This window comes from Phaenicophaeus curvirostris, chromosome 13 (assembly GCF_032191515.1).
Source record: "Phaenicophaeus curvirostris isolate KB17595 chromosome 13, BPBGC_Pcur_1.0, whole genome shotgun sequence".
Lineage (NCBI taxonomy): Eukaryota > Metazoa > Chordata > Aves > Cuculiformes > Cuculidae > Phaenicophaeus > Phaenicophaeus curvirostris.
The window spans coordinates 20,304,123-20,318,001 of record NC_091404.1 but is presented as its reverse complement, the minus strand read 5'-3'; the positions used below and the strand labels follow the sequence as shown (position 1 = coordinate 20,318,001).

General features: G+C 46.5%; 1 protein-coding gene and 1 long non-coding RNA gene across 2 annotated transcripts; one reads left to right on the top strand and one right to left on the bottom strand.

Moving 5' to 3' along the window:
• Nucleotides 1–786: 786 nt before the first annotated feature.
• Nucleotides 787–2,273, bottom strand: LOC138726004 (uncharacterized). Its single transcript, XR_011338342.1, has 3 exons — nucleotides 1,521–2,273; nucleotides 1,172–1,291; nucleotides 787–991 (listed from the first exon to the last, which is right to left on the bottom strand). It is a non-coding gene; the product is annotated as an uncharacterized lncRNA (long non-coding RNA).
• A 364-nt stretch (nucleotides 2,274–2,637) lies between these two features.
• On the top strand, nucleotides 2,638–12,606 carry LOC138725996 (G-protein coupled receptor 183-B-like). Its single transcript, XM_069867347.1, has 2 exons — nucleotides 2,638–3,269; nucleotides 9,291–12,606. The coding sequence occupies exons 1-2, from the start codon at nucleotides 3,232–3,234 to the stop codon at nucleotides 10,009–10,011; spliced, it is 759 nt and encodes a 252-aa protein (XP_069723448.1). The 5' UTR covers nucleotides 2,638–3,231; the 3' UTR covers nucleotides 10,012–12,606.
• The last annotated feature ends 1,273 nt before the right edge of the window (nucleotides 12,607–13,879 follow it).

Here is a 13,879-nt window from a genome sequence, read left to right as displayed (position 1 = left end):
CAGCTCACCACCAGCACAGAGGGAAGCAAGGAAGCAGCTGCTGAGGGGGGATTTGTGCGAGCAGGTCTGATGTTCCGCAGGGCCGGAGCCCCAGAGCTGTTTCCCTGGGCTGGAGGGAGGATTCAGGCTTTCCTGCCCCATCCGTTCACAAGAGGTATCAGCTGAGAACTTGCAAACTCATTCAAGAGATTCCCAGAACTTCAGCCATGGGCAGCTGTGGGGAATTTCCTTCTCACCTACTTCTGCCCAGATGAGGGGCATTTCCCAAAATGACTCTATTGTTTCCAGATTGAAGACGGAATTTAGTCAGTGCAGGAGGAAGCCAAAACAAAGTGAGAGTTGCGATAATCTTTTTTGTACCTTGTTCTTCTCTTCACTTTTATGAATCACCACCATTTCTTCATGCATTTTTTTTCTGTAATCTTGTTACATTCAATACTTCAGGCAAAAAGCATTTTGCCATCAACCTTTTGGCTGTTTTCCCGCAAGGAAATCTTTTCAGTCAGCTCTGCAAAACGAAATCCTAGAAGCCACTTGCAAGGAAGTCTTATTGCTGGACTTATTGTCCACAGGGAATAAACACTACATTAACAATGCTTTATCCCAGCATTTGCCCTCATTAAAAGTGAATTTCCTTTTCTATGGTCAAAATAGAGACTAAAGGCAATAAAACAAGTGAGCTGATTGTTTCTTTGCTGATGAGCTGTTTGTAAAGGTGGAAAGTGGAAACTTGTGCTCTTGAGAGAGCTGCATAAGACACTCAGGTCCCGTTTCTCCATACCCACCTCTTCACGTTCTACCAGGGAGCCAACACAAAACATCCTCTCTGTGATGATCATCTTGGAAGACTCCAGCACTGAAAGGGGCTTCAGGAAAGCTCTGGTATAAAGACAGGTGCCCAGACAAGAGCCCCTCCATCCACTTATTGAGGGCAGAAATGGGAAATCTTGGCTGAAGATCAGACAATAACTGCTCTGGTTTCTCAAGGAGCCTAAGAGGAAAGAAAAACAGGTTAAAAATAGGAAGAGCGTCCCAGGCTGTACATACAGACATAAATCAGCGTGGCCCAGAGAATTGCAGTGGCTGGCACGACTTTAGAACCAGATAAAGGTTAACCAGCAAAGAATGAGAGTTTGGACTTATTTTGTAGGACCAAGCTGCAGTTACTCACAGAGTGTTGCCTTTCTACAGGTTCCTTGGAATCCTCAAGTGTGTTAGAAAACCTCCCCAAAATGCAAGGTATTTGGATGATGTCATTTACCTGGGTTTCCTCAATGAACTTCTTCTTGGCCTGGTAGAGAAGAAAAGAAATTGTAACAGGATTGTTTTCAGTATCAACAAGAGCGAGAGGCTCAGGAGCAATCGGCGTTTTCACGGTGCCCCTTGGCAGCGTTTGGGGTGTATGAAATTGCACCACAAAAAATACAAAGAGGGGACACCGGGGAGGTGGTGAGGGCAAGGTGCTGATGTGAAAAGCAGAACGGAGTACTTGAGGCTGAAGAAAATTGTAATTTTCTTACCTTTTGGTGAATTCTAATGAAATTCAGTTGCATTTCAGTTGCTGAGGAAAAAGAAATTAAGTCCTCAGCTGTAAAGAGCACTGCTAAACAATGTACAGAGCTTGCCAAAACCCCCAAACAAAGGTGCAAAGCAAACAGGTTATGGAAAACCACTGGAAACCCTCTCACGCCCTGTAGAAATGAGTCGGGATGCTGTGTTTGTTCTGCTGGCGGCAGTGGAGATACCAGGGGGTTCAAAGAGGAGCACTGAAAGCTACCAGTCATCAGGAGCGATTCCTACTGCAGGTAAAGGTTAATCGAGGGGAACCGATTAAAGATTTCACCACAGCTGCCTTTCCCATGGCTCAAGGTGAAGCGGGACACGGCTCGGGTCCGGAGCAACCAGTCCCCTCCCTCCCGCTGTCCCATGATTTTATTAGTGTTTTCACAGCCGTGCCACGAGGAAGCATGCTGATGACATGGGTGGTGCCTTATCTTTTCCGTCGGTTGTTATGAAATTTCAGGCTGGTGAGAAAGTGCGCAGCTCGTTTGCAGAATTTATGCTCTTGCAGCTGACGGTTCTGTTTTATCATCTTGGTGTGCAAGGAAAATAAGCAAATATAATAGAAACAGTAGTTGTAAAACCCCAATCTGCTATGGGGAGCCTCAGGCAAAAGCTAACTTATTAAATCAAACACAAAAATGAGTATTTATACACATAAATCAAAGCAGGAATTAATCACCAACCAGTCAATTCCCTGTTTTCAAGGACTGTCTCTGCCTTTTGGCCCCAGCACTACAGTGCAAACCTAGGACTGACAATGCTCCACAGGCTGCAGTTGTAATAACAGTGCTTGGCAGCACCTGGATTTACAGCTGCTTTATCTTTTTACAGCTTCCCATTGCTTAGAGAAGCGGTGAGGGGAACAACGTGCTGCCGGCAGAGCTGCAGTTGGAGCGGCAGCAAACCCTCCCTGTTGATCAGACACCAAGGCGGCGGCGCTGCCTTTCATTTCCAGCTTTCAGGTACTGACTTGCAGTGCGAGATCAGCATCTGCAAGGCTGGGAGCTGCGATACACGTTCACATGGCTGTGAACATACCGGTTTGCTATTCTTCACGATGCCCACGGGCTTCTCCACTCTCCCACTGCACCAAGACCGTGTGAAGAGCTTCCCACTCCGAAGCTTGGATGAACTTGGCTTAACCAAGTTCTCTGGAGAACAATAGAAGAGGCTTGGTGCAAACGTAATCAGCATCAAACATGGGTATCCCAGGCAACACCAACACAAACACTCATCAGGGATAGCCCAGTCCAGCTCGATATAGTGCCACTTCTCATGCCAGAGGACACTTTTCCTTTGCTCAGAATAAAATCTTGTTTTACTCATGGATAATCTGTGTTAGCTCATGCGACCCCCAGGCGAGTTCAGGATCACACCCTGTAATCTGTCCCATCTCAAAGCACACATTTGAGGAACTGTCTGGGACTCCTCTTCCGCACAGGGCATCAATTTTTCCAGACAGCTGAAAATTAATAGCCACCATGATTCAAGCAAGTAAATCTTGTGAAACCAGCTCTGGGGATGTTGCCTAGCAAAACAAATTCTGTCAGCATAGCCCCGTGCTCTGACGTGATACCTAATACGTGACACTATATATAAAAACCAGGAAGCAATCCAAGGGAAACGGTACGTTTTAGCTCTGCTGCAGATCATACACAGAATACAGTGATGCAGAAAACCATTCCTGGCTGCTTTTTCCAGCAAATGTAAGTATTTTTGCTTTTAAATTAATTAAATGCTAATACCCCTTCATTGCAGTCGGGATATGCAGCAGTAATCCGGGTTTCACATTTGTTCACCTCTTCTGTATATCCTTGGACATGATTCCAGGAGGAATTTTGGGAGGAAGTATTTGTTTAAGGGTAGCAGATGTTTTTATGTACCTCTCGGACTGGGCGGCGCACCAGCGGCAGGCGAGAATGTATTATTGACTGACATTTGTAAAGCATCCCAGGAGAGCAATTTCTGCGGAAACAAAAAGTATCACCACTGAAAATGTGAAGTGTTATTCGTGGAGGAAACCTCCTGTGAGCTTGAGCTGAGGCTTCATGTGAACAAGGGCTAAACAAAAACTAAGTGGCACTGTCCACAGGCAGCAATCCCGCAGATGCCTTGTAAGGAATACCACGAGAGGCGGCTTCAAAAGCTATAAATAAATAGATTATTTGGCTCAGGTTGCCTTCTTCACCCATTCTGGCCATTCTAGCGGGATGGAAGCAGCTGTTCTGGAAAGAGCTCCCTGTTCCTGTTCCCATCTGGCTGCATCCCAGGCATGATCCCTCCTGCCTCAGCCGGGTGGGGAGAGCAGCTGCTCTCCCTGCCTGCCTGTACCTACCCTGGTGCAGGCAAAGGGGAGGGTCTGTTGATGGAGAGCACCTCTTCTCCAACCCCTGAGGTCCTTCGCAGGCTGGCAGAATTTCCCAGCTGGAGGGAAGCTTCTGGCTTGGCTGTGGAGAAGGATGCTGGCAGCAGGAGCTCAGGCGAGCTGTGCTGGCAGCCACTTTCTCCGAAGGAGGAGCCTGTGGATTCAGATCTCTCTTTGCACTCTCTTCATACATCTATTCTTTATCCAATGACTCTTCAACCTTACATACTCAAGACTGTGAAGAACTGAACTCCAGCACCTAGGAACACCCCTCAGTTCCATTTAATTTACTAGAGCTGATGTATTCAAATAGCATTTGGAGTGGATATTGGAAACCAGGACATCCTTTTGCCTTGCAAACATCCGCAACTACCTGTCTCGTGATCCATGAGTCTTTTCCTGATCCCTGCCCCTTGGCCCAGGGTGTCAGCTGCTTTGCTGTGCCCGGATTCCTCAGATGGTATGAAAAGCGTCCCCACGTCAGGACAACCTGCAGCCTGCTGGTTAGGACACCCACGAGAGATAAACATCTAAATCCCCTGTGGCAGAGGAGGAAATGCTTTTCTACATTCTGGATCAGAGTTTTAACCGCTAAATCATAGTGTGAAAGGGGTGGAGGGAGGCAGGAGGGAGCCACAGCAATGATCCCATCTCCTGGGGCAGTTGTGGCTTGGAAGGGAGGACACCACAGAGACAACTCTAACAGAAAGTGGGAAGGTGTCTTCCACTCAGAAACTCCAGTTCCTTTCCGAAGTACGTCGCACTGTTATGTAAAATGCTGGCAGCATTATGCAAAATGCCAAATCAAGGGCACAGATCACTAATTTCAGAGAGATTTTGTCAAAGCAGAAAATGTGCAATCATTTTCTAGTTAATCACTGTGGAAAACTAGGGTAAGACAAGCAGTATCACAGTTCTATATTTTTCCTCGCTCTTCCATAAAGGATTCCACCAGTGAGTTGGCTCAAATACTTCAAAGAAAGAGAAAAGGTGCATGTGAATCTTGGATGAATCAGCCTGGTACAAACCAAGTCTCAACAAGAGACAAGAATCCCTCTCTTAAAGATCTTGTCTTGGTACCTTTCCTAGGAACCACTCAGAATTATCATTTTCCCATTACCTCAACCAAAGGAAAAACAAGCCAGGATTGAATTAACCACCCAGACCTGTTGGGCAACTGTACTGGCAAAACTCTGAAGTACAAGCTTCGAGGTGTTCCTATCAGGAGTTCTGACAATTCACGTAAGGAGACAGGCGCTCAAAGATGAAAAAAATAGTATTGTTGTATTCAGCTAGATCTCTAATCCAATATTCAAAATAAAGGGAAATAACTGTCAAAGTTTCATCAAGAGTAGAATCTGGATAAAGGTGTGTTTGGAAGCATTACAGCAAACAGCTTAGGCACAACTAAATAAGGGACTTGAGACACAACACAAATGACTTTGTAGCTGGCTCATACAAAACCCTTAGTGTCACTACAGCAGTTCATTTTAATGATTGAGATTAGTTCTTTCTGAGCAAAGATCGTATTGCTGTGCCCCAGCAATGATTGTTATAATTTGCTAGTCTAAACACTCTTCACAGATGTGTAAGAAACTGGGCTGAAAAGCCCTTGATGTCCACCAGCCCACAAGATGATGTCTGCTCCTACCCGTACTGCGATTAGACACCCTTCTCCTGCCCACAGGTTCACTCACTCCTCTCACTCCCTGCCACGCTGGAACCAGCTCTCGTATGGATCCGACCTCGTACTCGCAGATTCATGATAGCTGACTTAATCAGCAAACTTCATAAGGAATAACTCTGTTCCTTGTTGCAGTTAATGAAAACGCACAAAATGTCAGATCTCAGCAGGACCTCATCTTAAACATTATTCCTTTAATTCCTGATAATTAGCCTTTTCTTAGTTTCCCATCCAGCTGTGCATGACTTCATCACAGTTTCATTTAGTCCACATTTGCTTAGCTTGCTCTTTTCTAGGAATGCCTCATGAAATGATACTGAGACTCTTAATAAAATTCAAGATATACCACACCTGCTGGTTCTCTCCTCACCCATGAGATCTCTTATCCTGCCACAGAAGGAAGCTGGGCTCAATAGATTTGCTCTATTTGTGAGAAATCCACATATTTCTTCCTTATCTCCTTTCTACCATTTAGATAAAAATTAGTTTGATTATTTTAGTAGTTTTCTGGGAACTGAAGCCTACCATTTTCCATGTCCTCTTGCCCTGCTCCTCCCTTGCTATTTCAAGTTTTCTGGAACTTGTACTATCTGTCTTTTACGACTTCTCTGTGATAACCTGGGTACGTCTGAAATGGCTTCAGCCAGTTTCTAAATGTAGTTGGATAAACTTCTTTAGGCTCAGGAATTTGAAAACACAGAATTTGTCTCAGTAACATCCATCTCATTCCTTAATCCAGTCAGGAGCCCTACCGGAGGCCGCCTGCTGCGAGCTCTTGCTGTGGCACACGGCCAGCTGCAAATGTGCCTTTCAGAGAAGAAGAATTGTCTTCTAATTTTAGCATCAAGGGTTGGTTTCTAATACAAACTTTGCAGGGAGAAGACTTGTTCCTTGATCTTCCTTTGTCTGACGGTGGATTTATGGAGAGCTAACTTCTTACACGCACATCACTTCTTCACTGCACCTCATCTTGTATCTTCCAGTATCATTCTGACATACTATTCTTTTCTAATAGTCTTTATCAGATAATCCTCACTCAATTTTTCATAATCATCTTTCTTGCTTTTGAGGTGATGGGAAACTAATGATTTAACCAAGTTAGCCTCTTACTGTGCAACCTTATCCCCTAGAAAGACGGTTCACACTAACGCCCTTTCAAAGTGATGTTACGCAAATGATGCCAACACCTGAAAATACTTGGATGCTTTACAAAGTTCATTCCTGCTTAAGATGTATGTGTGCAAATACAAGGCCAGATCCTGAGCTGTTAGTCACCTCCAGCCAGTTCTCCATGTCATGCCGAGCTGCAGTGGAAGGTGATGGGTACTTTGCATTTGCAGGAAATGAGTAGAGCCTTGGGATGCAGCCCTCAGTTATTAGATTACTTCAGCGTGTCGTTACAAAATGACTGTGAAGAGCTGTTAAGCAAACTTAATCTCACTGATGCAAAATACTTCACTGGAAGCCACCCACTGAGACGGCAGAAACAGGTCATCCAGGTACCACTTTCAACTGAATTTAAGGCAAAGGGAGAGTTCAAAACCTCTTATAGGAGATACTGGTCAGATAAAGGACTCCCGCTGGTAGCCTGCAGGAACTGGCTGTTTTCATAGATGTCTTTGTTTTGAATGTTGCCTAAACCCAGCACTTTGCCATTCCCCGTGGCTGATTCTATCGGGCAGTATTAGCTAATGGTTGGTGGGATGAAGCTTTTCCTCTTGCTCATGTGTCCTAGTGAAGTGAGGCTTGTATCAAGCTCAGTAAGAGAGAAACTCAGCCCCAAAGCCCAGCACCTCTGCAGAAGTTTGCAGGCAACCAGTGGAGGAGAAGTATGAAAGGACTCCAGGTACCCAGAAGCACCAGGAGCACTAGATGTAATCCTCTCCAAACACCTTCATCCCAAGGCTCGCTCGTGTACCTTCCCACAGGCCTATAAACCTTCCCTCAAATCCCTGGTCAGATCTCAGAACTGATTCATAAACATCCAACTGGCTGCATTAGGAGATTCAGCTGATAAACAAACTGGAAACAGAACAGCATAGCTGTCCCAGGGGAAATCAGAATTGTGTTTAATCTGCTGGACTCTGCTGAGTCCAAGGAGAAAAATGCTGGCAGTTGCCCACAGACACCTCATCAGTGGAAGAGCAAGTTGGCCTTAGGCTTTATTAATGGCACTTAAGAAAAAGAAACTTAAATAATAGCTGTTAACAATAATGCTTAAAATGGGTCTTGGCTTTTTGTTTACTCCCAAAGAAATGCAGACATAAACTCAGAACATGACAGAAACGTTTCAAACAGTGCCACGGCTGGGGCTGGGCGCCCACCAGAGCAGGTTCCAGCCACCCAGCAGCTGGTGTGGCCCTGGGAAGCTCCATTCCTGCTCTCAGCTCTGAAAGCTCAGAGGCACAAGGAGCTCCAGAGAGCACGGGGACGCTGTCACCAACCACACATTGAATCAGAGACCATACACCTTCTCTGCAAAACTTAGAAACCCCAGGGGGTTCTGCAGGGTGTGCTGTGCAGCTGTGGCGGCGAGCGCTGCTGAGCCCACCTTTCCCCTGTAGCCCAGTATCTATAATTCATTGCCATTTCCCACACTGGACCTGGGAATGCAGCGTTATTCAGAAGCTACAGCTACCATTCAGGTATAAAGAGCTAAGTTAATGACCAGAAAAAGAAATCAGTTTGGTATCCGTATAGAATCACAGAATGGTTTGGGTTGGAAGGGACCTCCAAGCCCATCCAGTTCCAACCCCCCTGCCATGGGCAGGGACACCTCCCACTGGATCAGGGGCTCCAAGCCCCATCCAACCTGGCCTTGAACCCCTCCAGGGATGGGGCAGCCACCACTGCTCTGGGCAACCTGGGCCAGGGCCTCCCCACCCTCATCATGAAGAATTTCTTCCTAATGTCTAATCTAAATCTTCCCCTTTCCAATTTAAAGCCATTCCTCCTCATCCTCTCTCTCCACGCCCTTGTAAAAAGCCTTTTCCCCAGCTTTCCTGGAGCCCCTTCAGGTACTGGAAGCTGCTCTAAGGTCTCCCCAGAGTCTTCTCTTCTCCAGGCTGAACAACCACAACTCTCCCAGCCCATCCTCATAGCAGAGGTGCTGCAGCCCTCGAGTCATCTCCTTGGCCTCCTCTGGAGCTGTTCCAACAGGCAATGTATGGTAATTATCAATTACTGAATCAGTTGGGACATTTCTTAGATAGCATTTGCATTAGGTTATTACTTTGTTTCCCAGAAAGAGAAAGAAATATCTTATTTACTCTTCTACACAGCACAACTGGAAAACTTTTTCTTGCTGCAACATTAGGCAATACGTTCTTCCTTCTTGAATTGACCCACGAAGGCAAACAGAAAAACTCACATAATGAAACGAGCCCTATTTTGACCTCTGGTTTTCCAGTATGAGTCCAGAGTCATTCCAGTTCCCTGCAGTGATTCCTGTAGTAACTACAAAAAAATGCTATTGCTTGGGTTTATGAGCAATTTATTTAATAGTTGATGCAGTCTGAGGGTTTCACATACTGAATGCCTCTGGAGCTGGGTAACCATCAATGCTAAGTGTACAGGATGCCAGCACGTGTCTGCACAAATGAAAGCACCCAATAATTTGACTGGAATCCATCCCACTAATTTTACATTTAATCACCTTTTTTTTCCTCTGTATTCTAGGTATTCTTCCCTAACTAGCATTTCTATGGAGAGAGACCACATGAAAGATCTCAGGCGATACCTGGCACTGAAATACATCCAATACCTTGTCCTGTCTTCTTCAAATATGGTCAGCACTATCCTGGGCCTGCTGGGCAGTTTGTACGCGATAATCATCCTGCAGTCTGCGAAGGTTTCATCCAAGTCCACCGCGGTTCTAATTTCGAGCCTAGCAAAGGCAGACGTCCTGGTTGCTGCTAGCATTGTCACGGAGATGGTCATACAGACCTTTGACATTAATATCGCGTCTACAGCGTTCGCACCAGCCCTGCTGCAGAACCTCCTCACTGCAAACACGCACATCAGCTGCTTGCTGCTCAGCTGCGTTGCCTTCGAGGCGTACTTGATAACCTTTTTCTCCACGGAGTCTCGGCAGTTACGGACGGTGAGAAACGCCAGAGTGATGTCCAGGACCATCTGGATCCTGGTGATGGCAGAGTGCGCCCTGTTCCAGACAGATGATCTCCTGAAGGCCAGCGCCACCGCTGCTCCCACCCACAGCCCCTACTCTGCGTTGTTCCACTTCTCCAGCACGGCCGCAGCCCTGCTCACGTCCCTCAGTTACCTCCTGGGGATTCTTTTAAGGATTGTCAACGTATACATCTACTACAAAATATTTTTTAGCATGTCCAACAGATCTACACCAAAAAAAAGTAGCACCTCTTCCCAGTGGAAGCAGTGACTCCAAACAAGGAGATACTTCAGCACAGTTTCAAACTGTTGGTTTGAAAACTGTTCCACACCCAGGACTGAGGCTCATGTCTTGGCACAGCACTGAGTTTAAACCTCCCTGGTTTATGATGCTATTTAGCTTTGGATGTTGGGAGGAGCTTGGTTGGGTTGAGGAGCCCCTTGGGACTGGGACACAAGAAAGCTGGGCTGTGGGTGCTCAGGCTGACAGCCTTAAAGCCTGCGGGCTTGCTCTGATTGTTCTCCATGTAGATTTTGTTCATTGTTCAGATGAAACAAATGACCTTTCAAGAATGGTTGTAAAAACTAAAGCAATGTAAACATTTGTTATATAAAAAGTGTTCTTAGAGGCTTACTCAGGGATCTGTTGAGCCAAGACCCACCAAGACAAGCCGAGACAACCAAGTTGTCTACTAAAGACTTGATCTGTGTTCTAAAATATCTCTAATCCAGGTGACTCACCAGTCAGGATGGAGAACAGGTAGGATTGAGAGACAAGGTGAGCACCAAACTGATCTAGCCTAGCTGGGCTTGTCCCACAGGCAGCATCAGCCCCACCACGAGAGTCGCCAGGATAGAGCGGGGCTGAGCTGCCACACCTCGCTGCGTGCTTGGAGCTATTTTTGAGAGGCGGCTACAACACAGAAGTAAACAGGTTCTCTCACAGTCAGAAATAAACAGGACATCGAAAGTCAGAATGCAGCTGTTTGCTGCACCCCTGTGAGAGGGGAGAGGGTTTGAGAAAGCCCCTCTGTGGAAGGCTCCACGTGCTGTACCCAGGAGGATCTGTGGTACCAGTGGCCGTGGTTTCGGAGGCAGGGAGGGATGCACTGGGGTTAGCAGTGCTGTTCCAGCTCCCTTGGCAGTGGCGCAGAAGACCAGGGCCACGCATGTCCCTCAACGGTGCTCAAGTGGATGTATAACAGAGCTGTTAACCAGCTGGTGATTCCCGGGCTCTCCTCAAGGCACTGGGAGGTTATCAGCAAAACATAAGGTACTCTAGATACCTCAGATGCTCCCCAACGCACAAGTGGACATAGGTACTTCCAGTTACTCTTGCAGTCTCACATGGGAGGTGCCCTCTGACTTCAATTAAAGACTGGGGTTTTGAGAGACTGAACTTCTGTGATGAGTTCTGCAACCCACAGATGGTGAAAGGTGGAAAGAAAAGTGAAATAAGACAAACCCCAAGTATTAATAACCAAAGCACTACATACAGCCTCCCTCTGTCATGCTTCCAGACCTTCAGTGCACCTTTCCAGCGTGAACACAGCAACAAGCCTCTGCCAATGTGAGAAGGAGAAAGACGTAGGGCACAAAACCCAAGAGTGATGAATTTCAGCTCTAACTTCTCCTGCAGCCCTCAGTAGATCCTCACACTCAAACCGGTACCAGCGAATGCCTGATGTGCCCTGCTGGTAGCGGTGACCTGGCACTTAGACTACTAGACCTGAAAGTTCGGGCTGTGACCTCTTCCCTGAGTGTCCCGCAATCCAAGGAGACCAGAGGCACAGGAGCTATCAACTGAAGATCAGGCTTCACAAAAACAAGGCAAACAGCAAGTGCAGAGTTTCCTGCTCCTTGCTCTGCTCATCGGCCAGTTTCTAAATGTCACAATCACACTTCTTGCAATTGGTCTCAAAAGTGCTTTTTCCTCCTCCTCTAAGATAGACTTGACTGGAAGGGAACACCCAGAAAGGGGCAGTGAAACCGGGTGCACCCACCGTGCTGCAGGCAGGAGGCAGCCAGCAGCGGAAGGTCCATCGAGCCTCGGGACTGTCTGCAGGCTTTAACACATCAGATAAAGTGAGCAGCATCTTCACGAGAGGCAAATATCGCAGACTGAGGAGTGTGCATCTTGCATCGGGATCTCAGAGATCGCTCAAGTGTGTCTTTTCTGACATGGACTCCAACAAAAATGTTTTTTTACATGACAGTATGCAATTTAGTATCTCCAGAGCTGTCTTAGAGAGTCTTCTTGCTTGTTTTCCTCCTTCTCTTTATGCTCCTTCATGATCTTTGCTACCCTGTCTAAGAAAAGGCTGGACCTTGGCTTCTACACCAAACCCCAAGCAATAATAATGCAGATTAACGTGGAGGGCTCTATGATGAAAATACTGAGCTCTTACTGCTGCTGAAATCTTTAAAAATATTGAAATCCCTCTGGCTACTATAACAAAAAACTATGAATATTGCTATTATCCGAGTTCCCAGAAGTTATCTGTGTACGTGCAGGTATTTATGATGAATGTTGGCAGCGTCAGAGATGCTGCAGACAGTGCAGGGCCAGAAGCGAGTGACGACTGCTTGCCACGGCTTCTCAGAAGAACGAATGGAACCACTGCTAAGGGCCGAGTTCTTAGAAAAAGCAGAACAGAAAGGTAATCGAGTCCATAAAAAAAAAAAATTATGCAATCCCTTAAATGAAGATGCTGCCTAACAGAGCTGATTCCTGCTGCAAGAAGGATGTCTCCAGAATTTGGTGCACTGAGAAAACTGTTCTTATTCTGGCAGCTTCAAATGCCACTTTCAGGGGAGATGAAATGCTACTTGAAGTACTGTAGTTAATAAATTTTGTTTTGTTAAAGTGTGTGTCATTTATAACAAACGTGCTTTTTCTGAGGATCTGCTTTTGGCTCATCCTATGGAAGCCCACACAGAAGGCTGAGCATCCACAAGTGGACTGGAGCTCTCTTTAGTACACAAGGCAGACAGGATTTTTAATCTTTGAATTCACCACTTAGAATCATAGAATCTTGGAATCATTGAGGTTGGAAAAGCCCTCTGAGTTCGTCCAGTCCAACCATCAGCCCAGCCCCACTGTGCTTACTAAACCACGTTCTGAAATGCCATGTGGTTTTTGAACCCCTCCAGGGATGGAGACTCCACCCCTGCCCTGGGCAGCCTCTGCCAGGGCTTCAACACTCTTTAAAGAAATTTTTCCTAATGTCAAATCATTTCTCCCTAAGATCTCATCTCAATCTCCCCTATTTCAGCTGAAAACTGTTCCCCTCGTCCTGACCCTGTACCAAATGACACAGAGACACTGCTGCAGGCTTGTATCTCCTGTCCTACATCTCAGCAGTAGAAAGCAAATTGATATTTTTGCTGTTGCACGCTTACCAGAAGTGTGTTGCCATTACACCCACTTCTGATCACCTTCTCAAATGGAAAGGAAACGAACCTTACACAGGATGATAAAAATGATAACTAGAAAGCGTTTTCTTTCCCCTGTCAGCAGAAAGCTACCAAGGAGTTTGAAGATCCAGGGTCTACCCGTGGTTTCAGTGTGGAGCTCATGGCTGCTGCAGAGGTGAGAACCTCTTCCTCTTCCCCAGGGGTGAAGAGCTGCTTTGTGCAGCAAGGGGTTGAAATCAGTCCCTGTGAGACGGAGCAGGCTTTGGCTTCTCCTGGTGCAGTACAACTTTGTGCACACAACAGCTCAGCCCTGAGCGTGACCCGCCGCCAGCTTTCCTCCTGCCACCAGGTGGGTTTTCTGGGCAGTGGACGGGCTGGAAGGGAAGATGCTCTGCAAGGAAGCTCCATGCTCTGCGCCCACATCTGAGGCAGCAGACCGGGTTAACGAGAGATTTGCATAGCTGGAATCCCCAGAGCTTTTTGTGGTTGATGTCAGACCCACTGTTCTCTTTGTTCATACCCTCATCTGAAGTTTTAAATTTGTTTAAAGAAAGGGGATTTCTCTACAGCTCTATTAATACACTTGAGCTATTTTTTTTTTCCCTTGAAGTACAATTTCCTAAGCGATTCAGGCTTCATGAGCCAGCACATCTGATCATTCACACAGCTGTGGCTACAAGGCCAGGTCACTGTCTGCGGAAGGTTTGCAGTCTCATCTGTCA